Genomic DNA, 10,812 nt, shown 5'->3' on the forward strand with positions numbered 1-10,812 from the left:
CTGTCTCGCTGTGCTTCCGCCTGATACTTGGAGAATGTCAGCCAGCAGAGCAAGGACCTTAAGGAAGTGAGAAGCAAATGAGACTAGGGCTGTCTCTCAGGGAGCACCTACCGGAATTATCTTCCCAAAAGCCCACTCCAGACATGTCATTACTTTTAGAGCCTCACCTGCCATCCCTACCTGCACTGCAGTCACGCTGAGCTCCTCACATTTCCACCTTTGTGCTTCTGCCCCTGCTGTCGCTGTCCTCCTGCCTGGAAGGACCTGCCCCAAGCATTATATTTCCGCAGCCACTTTCAGCCCCAGCTTGATATGCCCCTCCTCCATTCAGAGCCTCCAGTCGTGCCCCAGGCTGGAGGTGACTTCTCTCTGTCCTTCTCTGGGCACTAGCCATGTTCTTTCTCGGATTCTGATTATAAGTAAGACTGCAAGCCCAAGGTTTGCCATGGATAAACCGGTCATAGTAAAAGCTTCCTTACAGGGTCAGGGTGAGAAGCTTGCACAGGGCCTGGCACATGCAAAAGGCTCAGGAAGTGGCAGCTTTTGTTGCCACGCACGTGTTCCGCTTCCCACACTAGATGGTGAGTTCCTTGAGGATGACCACCATATTCAGTTCCGGAAATTCCAAGCACTGTGCCCATTGCTTGGTAGAGCCTAGTAGGCCTCAGAGAATGTGTGTCCTGTCATCTCTCTGTGCTCTTGCGCAGGCGGAGGAGAGAAATCTGGAAAGGAGAAAGAGGACAGGGAGCACAGGGCTGGCCTGTCTGGCTCTGGCTGGGGTTAGCGGAGCAGTCCTGCCGCCTTCCCTTGCTGGGGGCTGGAGTGAGGGCAGGCCGGGGCCCAGGGGTGGATTGGGGGTTCTCCAGCCCTGACAGCTTCCCCCATCCCCACTCCTGTGGCTCGCAGGCACCAGACGGGCACCCGCTGTGTGTGTGGAAGGCATCCGCAGAAGTGGCTGCCCCCCCGGCCGTGGTGCTACAGCGTGTCCTGCGGGAGAGGGCCCTCTGGGATGAGGACCTTCTGCGGGCCCAGGTGTTGGAAGCCCTGATGCCGGGTGTGGAGCTGTACCACTACGTCACCGACAGCATGGCACCCCATCCCTGCCGCGACTTTGTGGTGCTCCGGTGAGGCGCTTGAGCTGTCACCCTGCTGTACTCGGGGCACTGGGGAGGTGGGGTGGGAACCGGCGCCACGAAGCTGAATGTGCGTGTCCCTTCCCCACAGGATGTGGCGCTCTGACCTGCCCCGTGGGGGCTGCCTCCTCGTCTCTCAGTCCCTGGATCCTGAGCAACCCGTGCCAGAGTCGGGGGTGCGGGCCCTCATGCTCACCTCCCAGTACCTCATGGAACCTTGCGGCCTGGGCCGCTCCCGGCTCACTCACATCTGCCGCGCTGACCTCAGGTACCAGGCCACCTCCGCCCTGCGCCCCCCCCCCAACCTCTACCCCGTGCCCCTGATCCTGGGGAGCAAGTCCTGTCTTCCTTGTCCCTGGCAAGGGCTCCAGGGAAGAGCCCACGGCTCATGCCTTCCTGCTTCTACTTCCCCAGGGGCCGTTCTCCTGACTGGTACAACAAAGTCTTCGGGCACCTGTGTGCCATGGAGGTGGCAAAGATCCGGGACTCCTTCCCGACCCTGCAGGCAGCTGGCCCTGAGACAAAGTTGTGAGCCTTGGCCTGGCCCCAGAGTGGCACCAACGCAGTGAGGGGGAACGGGAGCAGAGCAGCCCCCGGATGGATGCTGCTTCCAAGGGTAGAGGCAAGGCCACGCGGTCGCCCTCACTTCCTGAAGCTCCTCCACATGTACAGGGAAGGAAAAGCGAATTTCAGTGTCCTGTCTCCACTCCACCTCCACCCGCAAACCTGTGTTCTGCCCTCCCGAGAGAGAGGAGTCATTTTTGGAGCAGGAAGACGGCTACTGCCCTTCAAGTCCAAGGAGCCACCAGTCAGTCTGAAGCCTTCCCAGCTCCTCCGCCTGCGGGGTGAGGAGGCAGAGAGTAGTGTGTGCGCCTAGCTCTCTGCCATTCTGAGAGGCCAAGCCATCCTGTTCGGTGCTAGGGTCCCTTTGAGTGTGGACAGGACGTTCTGGTAGTGCCTTTGGGCCCAACATTGGTCCTAAACTGGTTTTTGCAGAGAATTTGGACTGGAGTGGATGGGCACAGGGGCAGAGCACAGGGCAGCCCCAGCCACCATGAGCTGTTTGATTTGTGTAAATATGATGCTGATTTTTATGAGGCTGATTTAAAGAGGGGGCACTGATGGGTCCCAGTAGGTGACATGACGATTTGGGATAGCTTGGGATGTGAGAGTGGGGGGAACCTTCCTTTCTCAGATCTCAAGAGACCAATGAACCAATCTCCCCTGACTCGGGCCCCATACTTTATCTGCCACTGCCTGGGGTCCTGTGTAGCCATTGGCCACGCACTGCCATGTCTAGAGGGTAAACAGCCTCGCTCCCACCACACGGGCTGAGCAAAAGCAGATGGTGGTGAGGAGACACTATCTGTGTCCGCATCGCCTTTCCTGCTCTTCCTGCCTGTGGTAGCAGGCTGATATGACAGTCCCTTCCTCCAGCAGAGACCTGGCCCCTGGTTCAAGCAGCCAGCCAGTCAGATGGAAGGGCATAATGTCATCTCAGCCTGCTGGGGCTTGATCCAAACCTGACCTATCCCACCCACCAACCATCTTGGTTCACGTGCAAAGTCAAATGCCAAACGCCAGCTGGTGCTTTATTATTATTTTTGGCTGAATAAACTGGAGTGGGATGGGTTCCAGCCAGTCAGTTGTAATGTTTAAACCTATCTATTTTATTTGTACCTGTAAATACTGTACAGTCAGAATATAAAAAATGTATTTGTGTATATATAGATACATATATATACACACACACACACATCTATATATACACACACGCACGCACACACACACACACACACACACACACACGTATTCTATCATGAGTGTACCATAATCTGTTGGGTGGGGGCAGGGGTCTGGAAAGCCTCGGCGGGAAGGGCATTTAAGATGAGACAGGGGAGGTGGAGAGCATGGTCCATGTGATCCCCCCCTAGTGGAACAATAAAGCATTCCTACAGATGCACTCTGTCTGTGTGGTTGTCTTTGCTGAGACGATGGGCCAGGGACAGAGGGCAAATTACAATGCAGTTTCGGTGTTAGGGTCAGAGGTTGTGAGTGTTACCAACGTAGGACTCGGGGGAGGCCGCAGGAGAAATGGGGAAGGGCCTCAGCCTTTCTCTTCAGGAGATGATTGGGGCTGGGAGAGGCAGGATTCCGAGAAGCCAGAGCTTGGGCAGAAGCCGCAAACCCTATTCCCTGACCTGACCAGGTCCCCTATCTGAGCAGCCCCCAACACGACCTCACGCATCCTGACGATAGCCCTATGGAGGGATGCCTTCGCTATGCTGTCCTTTCTTCCCCTGCTGCACATGGCTCAAGCTGAAGGATGAAGAATGGAGACCCAGTCTCAAGAGGCTTGGGGACCCTGTTCTACCCATAAGCCAGCCTGATACAGGTCTCAGTGCCTCAAGGCAGCCCCTGGTCTGGCTCCAGTGGCCGGCAAAGAGAGGCCCCTCATATAGACTTCCTGCTTTCTTTGCCACATTGCTGTAGCCATAAAATCCCCAAGCTTTGAGGGGCAGCTAGAGAGAGTACAGGCTTTGCAGTCAATCTGTTTGCATCCTTTGAGTGCTGTTCAGTAGCCTGGGGCAAACAAGTCCTGTTCTCTCTCTTTCTCCGAACCTCAGCTTCCTCTTGGGCCAAACAGTCCAGTGATCACCGCATCACGAGTCTGGCTCAATAAGTGTGAACAGGGTGTCTGTCAAGTCCCATTTCTCTGTCACCTTCTTCCAATCTCTTCTACTGGGTTCAGCTGTACCTACATGCCTTTGGCCTTTCCTCACTGCTGCTGCCTGGGGGTCTTGGCTAAACCTGGAAGGGAGTGAGGTGGAGCAGAGAACCTGTCAGCCCCTTGACTTTGGGAAAACAACGAAGGCACCCCGTGTGTGATGTAGGATGGGAGATCACTCAAGCAGCTCTGGTGTTAGGGGACACTGGCGTGAAGCTCGAGCCAGTGCTTTTCAAGGCAGGCAGCCAGGGGAACTTCTGGCACAGGTACTGCCCCACCTGGTCATGGAAGGAGGCCGTGGTGATGGTACAGAGGATACGGTTGAGCATGCTGTCCATGGGTGGCATGAAAATGCCAGGAGACAGAAAAGAGTTATGGAGGAGGTCCTTGGAAGGGCCAGAGAATTCCCCGTGTTTCAGCTCTGGACTCTGAGGCCCTGGACCAGTTGCCCAGTGTGGCTCCTCTATGATTGGCATTTTAGGAGAGGTAGTACCAAGCAGGGGAGCTTCTCTGGGCCTTAGTGTTACCCCCCTGCATAAAGCAGAGGCTTCCATCCCTCCATCCTGGCATCTCTGCCTGGCCCACCATGCAGTCTGTGAATGGACTGCCATGGCTTATAGACATCGGAGTGGGTATCATGAGGCCGCCCAGGCCGCTCACTCCCACACATGGCAGGCACCACCCGTGGCCATTTCTAACCCTCAGTCTTGTACCTTGATCCACCTTGAGTTGGCCTTTCCCTGGTGCCAGAGAATTCTCACCCTCAAGTTCCCAACCCCATTGCCTGTACGTTCTACTCTTATGCTTCCCCTGACCCAGTGAAACCAGGCTGTGGGTGAATCCCACATGGGAACTGAACGATCTGTCCACGAGCATCAATCTGTTATTTTCTAGTCTCCAGAGCCCTGTTGCCAGAGTGGCTGAGGGTAGATGGTAGACAAACCCAGGCTCAGAACTAGCTATATCATCATCTGGCTCTGTGACCTTAAGTGGCACATGTAACATTTCTGATCTGGTTTTCCTCACAGAAGATAAGGCTAGTGATTGTTTGTATCTTGCAAGCGTGTCATCAGGGTTAAATGAGCAAGCGATTGTGAATATGGCTACACAGTGCCTAGGACATGGCGGACATGAATAAATGGTAGTCTCCCCTGTCCTGCTGCCTCCCTGCTAGACTCTGTGGAAGGCTTGGGCTTGGGTGGGTAGGAGTCGGGTGCATATGCATATCATTTCCTGATTTGCACCAAGTCCCTACTTACCCTTTTGGCTCCCAGACCACCACAACCTCGGCTTTCACCATTCTGGACACACCTTCCTCTTCACCAGGCTCTAAATATCTAAGAAGTCACCTCTTTACATCCTAACTACTGATTGGTTTTCACTCTACTTCCTCCTTGAGAATTTGGCCCCATGGCCTTACCTTTCGTCTTGAAGCCTTCCTTCCTTATCCTGTCCTCTCTGCCTCACCTTGCTCATCTGGGGCCTCGCTGACATCCATTGTTTCAGTTTACACCTCCGTGCAGATGCCGTCCCTGCCCCGTCACTACCAAGATCCCCATCACTTCCTTTGGCTCTGGCCAGTATTTATCACTGCATGAATGGACCTTTCCACCTGGAGGCCCCACCTGCATATCAAACTTAACAGGCCCAAGCCAAACTCACCATCTTCCCACACACAGTCTTCTCCCTGCTGCCTGCTCTGTCTCAATTCGTGGTACATGTTATCTTCCTGGCTGCACAGCTCAGATCCCCAAATCAGCCATGATCCCTCCTTCTTTCTCAACCAATGCATCCATCCATCCATCCATTCCAATTCTCACCCATTCTGCTATTCAACAAGTAGTTGTGGAACGTCTGTTTTATGCCAGACTCTGCTGAGGCACAGAGAACACATCAGTGAACAAGACTGATAAGATTCTCACCTGCCTTTAATGCACATTCTAGTAGATGGGTGAGTGGAGGGAGGGTGATGAAAGCAATAAAGCAGGCTGAGGTAGTAGTGACTGAGCACTTACTCCAATAGGGTGGTCACAGACGGCTTTTCTAAGCAGGTTACATGGAAGCCAAGACCCGGGGAAAATGAATGGGCTCTGCAAAGATCTAAGGTAAAGAGTTCTGGGCAGAAGAAATACTGAGCAAGTACAATGACCTTAAGGTGGAGACAAAGTTGGCATTCCCAGGTCAGAGTGGCTGGGGTGCAAGGAGCAGGGGAGAGCGGGAGAAGATGGGGTCAGAGAGGTAGGGCCAGATCATGTGGGCCTAATGGGGAAGTAGCCACGTCTTGTTGAGTCTCCTCGCACGGTGTCCCCCCTTCCAGCCCCTGCCCCAATGTCTGCAGGAGCCCAGTTCACACTGCATTCCTTTCCACCTGGATATTCGGGAGAGGCCCTCATCTCTTGTCTCTCCTCTCCCACCCTTTTCCACCTATACCCAGTACCAGGTCAATCTTTCTAAAGTCGAGTGTCACCCTGTCTTTCTGACTCAAAATCTGTCAATGCCGCCACTTCCCCTCCCCCAACAATGCAGCCTTGACCTGTCCACCAAGTTTCTTCCCCCTTACCCTCTGTTCTCCAGCCGTGTTCCAGGCATGCTCCCTTAGTTCCCTTTGCCAGGAGTGAAAGTAAGACTGTCTTGGACTCAGAGGACCCAGGTTCAAGTCTCAGCTCTGGCAGTTGTTAGCTGTGGGGCTGTGGGCAAGTTATTTAAACTTTCAGGGCCCCAGTTTCCCCATACATAACTAAAATGAGGTTCAGAGAGATGTGTGAATTACTTAGCAAGGTAGGTTGATTATTGCAAAGTGCTATCACCGTCCAACCTCACCAGTCTGGCAATAATACTCAATTCCAATATGTCTCCACCATGAAGTCATTCCCAAAACTTCCAGCAAGGTTTGTTCTATCCCTCCTCTGAGATGTCATTGCCCTTTGCATCTAACACCTCCATCTTGCTGATGCCTCTTCTTAGGGTTCTTTGGGCACCAGTCACATTTCCAGTATCCCCAGTAGTTTGGGATTACCTGGGATCAGGATCCTGGTGGGGTTCATCACTGAGTCCTTCATAGTGCCCAGCTCGAGGAGGCAGGGAGGCCCAGGGAAGGCATCTGGAGACACAGAAGTGGGTTCAAGTCCTGGTTCTGCCACTTCTTGGCAGTGTGAACTTGACTCCCTGAGCCTCAGTTTTCTCATCTGTAAAATGGGTACAGGAATGCCTACCTCTCTAGGGTGTTGCGAGGAACCCACATACCCAGCACAATGCCCAGTACAGTCCTAGGCAGAAAGGGAGCACGTCATCACTGTTTATTGTGTAGCCTCCTTTACTCCAAGCCCTTGCGCTACAAGCCCCTCCACCAACTAGGTTTGCCCCCTTCCAGGCTCAGCCAGCTTCTCCCAACCAACCTGCCCCTGAGCTCACGAAGTACTTTTTGAGTGGAATTTTGTCACATAAAACTAACATCAAATGTACAAGCTCATCTCATCTAGGTTACGACATCCAGGACAGGGACCAGGTGAGAGGTATCTCTGTAGCCCCAGTGGCCAGCACCGGATCTGGTCTAGAAGAGCCAGTGTCAGGGAGCTCAGGGAGGGTGTGCTGAATGCAGTTAAATATTTGTGTGTAGGAGCAGGGACACATGAGAGAACATGAGATGGGGGCTGTGAGGATGGGAAGGGGCCCTGGAGCTCAAAGGAACCTGGGAAAGAGTGAGTGAGGATGGCATCAAACTCCTGCCACCCAGGAGTGAGCACGTGAATACTGAGCGCTGACTCTATACCAGGCCCTGTGCCATGTATTTCCCACGCAGGATATCCTTTAACCTCAAAAGTCCCCTGTGTGCTGTTAGCATCCCCTTTCCCTGGATGGAGATCTGAGAGTCTGAGAGGCAAGGAGACTTGCCCTGGGGTCCACAGCAAGCAAGCAGTTGAGCTGGAACTTCCGCCTAGACTCCCAAGCTTGTCTTCTTCCCACTGCCATCCAGTGGCAGGGGTGGCCTGGGGCAGCCTGCTGGGGGTTGGTCTGCCCTGTCCCTAGGATTCCTGCCCTGCCCGGGAAGGGCGCTAGGGTGGCCTTGGGCTGCTACAGCCTCTAGACAGGCAGATGGTGTCTCAAGCCAACGGGGCAGGTCTGTGATTGAGCAGAGACCAGGGCCGCATATGAGCTTTCATGGCTCTGCCTACTTTTGCCTTCGTGGGCCCTTCCTTCCTAAACAATATTTTAAAATATATTTTACAACTACATTGGTATAAACTCAAATATTCTCTGGGCTGAACTAATCATTATATATTCACTGTTATTATATTCATTTTTTTTCTTCCGATGTTAAAATAAATTAAAATTAAAACATTTTCTTGGGCCCTAGATGCTGGACCTACACAACTAACAATAAGCTGGCCCTGGCAGAGGGCAGCGCAGAAGCTATAAATGAGTAAAAACATCTCTGCTCTGGGGGAGAGAGGTCCAGAGGCCTGGGCAGCTGGGTGGCCGTCTTTACACTTCACTTTGGGCGCATTGAACACGAGTGACTGTGGACACCCCTTCTCATTTCCCAGCTCCACCCCAGCTATGCTTCCTAGTCCAGAGAGGCAAGCACGTTCCTGTCAGGGCCTCTAACTGGCTCCTATGGCCTTGGACCAACTTCTTGCTGGCAAATGAGAGCGATTTATCGCCCCAGGCTCCTGACTGGGAGGCAGAGCCCCTGGTTCCCAGTTTCCTCTCCTCTGAGGGGCCGGGGAAGAGCTGGGCCCAACCTGAGGCTGGCCTCCTTCCAACCAGCCCCCCGGGGGGTCAGCTGAACCGATGGCTCCAGCTTGTCCCTGGAGTGGGACATGTTGTAGAGGTCACAGAAAAACACCAGCATAAACAAGCACTGCTTATGCAGGCAGAGGAAATGGTCATGCCTTGGCCTGTGACAGCTTTATGAGGAGGGGAAGCAGAGATGAGGGGAGAGAAAGATGGGGGGTGGGGGGGCAAGGTGCTGAGAAGGGAGGCAGGGCCCAGGGTGAGGAGGGGGAACTACAGAAATGAAACCCAACCCCTCCCTCTTCAGTGTGGTTGACACAGCTCGCCTACCTGTTTTCTCATTACGTGTTCACAAAACCCTGAAGGTAGGTACACTTTTATCCCCACTTTTGAGGTGCAGAAACTGAGGCTTAGAGAGGTGAAGGAGGGCACTTGCCCAACATTATACTCAACTAGGGATTCTCTGTTAGTGGTGGAGTTTTAGATTTGAACAAATTGGGTCTGTGAGATTCAGTGTTGGGTGGGTGAGAAGAGCTCAGTCAGTTCGGTGGTGGCAGAGAGGTGGGGGTGAGTGAGGCAGGAGAGCCTTTTATCTGCACTGTTTCCCATAAAGTACACTTGATTTGTTTCCAAAATACTCTGGGGTGGGTATCAGCACACTAGTAGCTGATGTTTACTATATGCCAAGCACCGCTTACATACTTTACATGTCTCTCCTCCTCTAGTGCTTAGTGTGCTTTGATTATGACAGGCACTGGGTTGAGTACTTTAAGTGTATTTGCTCGTTCACTTTTCACAACACTCCTGTGATGAATAGCCCCATTTTACAGATGAGGACAACTGAAACCCAGAGAGGTGAAGGGACCTCCCTGAGGTCACAGAGCTAGCCAATGAGGGACCCTGGATTTGAACCTTGGTTTGTCAGACTCTAAAGACCAAAGAGGAACTGGGGTTGGGCAGGGCAGTGGGCGTTGACGCAGTGGAATAAACTTGGCAGAGCGAGAGGGCTGAAGACGGAGCCCAGTCAAAGAAGGAGCCTCAAATGCCAGAGACTGCTCTTCACCCAGAGGGGTGGTTAGAAGTTTCCATCTCCAGAAGGAAAGAGAGGAAGTAGGTCTAGGGAGTGGCTGGAGAGATTGGGGTTGGATGTTGGGAAGCACTTCCTCATTCTGTGGATCACTAAAGCACCGCTTACCTGGCAGCATCTTGCCTGGAAGCAGGGGCTGTCTAAAATGATTCCCCTGAGGCTTGGAGATTGAATCAGACTTTGGGGAAGACATGCAAGGACTCAAATTGTCTCAAACAGCAGGGCTGAGTTCCTCCTTCGGAGACCAGCTCCCAGTTACAGGTGGAAGGAGAAGAAATGGGTCTGAGCCCCAAGCACCAGATTCCTCTCACCGTCTTCCCCGTCCCAGGCCAGGTCTGTCCCCAACTGTGTATCTCACTGTTTACACCTGAATGGCAAACTTACATCCTACTCTGTCCAGGTCTGAGAGGCCCAGCCCCTCGGAAATATTTGCACGCTCTTGTCCCCCCACGAGATGGGGGCGGTGGTACAGTGCACAGAGCTGCAGGATCACTGAGTTAGGCACCTCACCAGCTGAGGCCTTGGGCCGCTGGGGATTGTGAGATGAGGAAGGATGATGGAGACCGCGGTCAAACACTTTCATGCTACACACGCCGCTTTGGTCTGAGTCTCACAGTAGTCCCATGTGCTGAGAGCTTAGAGACCCATCATACAGGCCAGGGAAACAGACTCAGACAGGACTAGAACATGAAAGGAAACACAGGAGACGTGCCAAGTGGCAGAGTTTAGAGGAGGGCAAGGTTTCATCCTAATGGAATAGTGCAGAGGGGGCCTCATTTCAAGGTAGCATTTGGAAGAGGCTAGAAGAGTGGGTACAACTGCAAAGGTGGGGACAATACCAGGAGGATGGGAGGAGGTACCATGGAGGAGGGAAGAGTGTGAGCTAGGGTTGGAGTCAGGAAAGCACGGGAGGTGAACTTGAGGAATGGGGTTGAACCTGAGGAACTTGAGGAACTGGGTTCGCAGGAGAACACAGTGGGGGCAGGGAGAGAGGAGGGGATGGGTCTGGAGCAGAGACTTGCCCCTACATGCCCAGAGGGAGATTTGCTTTGAACTCCCTAGGAGCCACTGAAGGTTTTTGAGTAGGAGAGGAGTCTGACTAAAGCTGTGCCTAAGGAAGATAAACCTGG

General features: G+C 53.3%; 1 protein-coding gene across 6 annotated transcripts in view; it reads left to right on the plus strand.

Moving 5' to 3' along the window:
• STARD8 (StAR related lipid transfer domain containing 8) overlaps nt 1-3,096 on the plus strand; it is a 70,687-nt gene extending 67,591 nt beyond the window's left edge. For all 6 annotated transcript variants that reach the window (XM_057538764.1, XM_007183523.2, XM_007183524.2 and 3 more), the window contains 3 exons: nt 907-1,124; nt 1,225-1,401; nt 1,548-3,096. In XM_057538764.1, coding sequence (XP_057394747.1) covers nt 907-1,124; nt 1,225-1,401; nt 1,548-1,665 — 513 coding nt within the window. In that variant the 3' untranslated portion in view covers nt 1,666-3,096. The remainder of the gene's footprint in view (nt 1-906; nt 1,125-1,224; nt 1,402-1,547) is intronic.
• Nucleotides 3,097-10,812: the final 7,716 nt, after the last annotated feature.

The sequence above is a fragment of the Balaenoptera acutorostrata genome, chromosome X (genome assembly GCF_949987535.1).
Source record: "Balaenoptera acutorostrata chromosome X, mBalAcu1.1, whole genome shotgun sequence".
NCBI lineage: Eukaryota > Metazoa > Chordata > Mammalia > Artiodactyla > Balaenopteridae > Balaenoptera > Balaenoptera acutorostrata.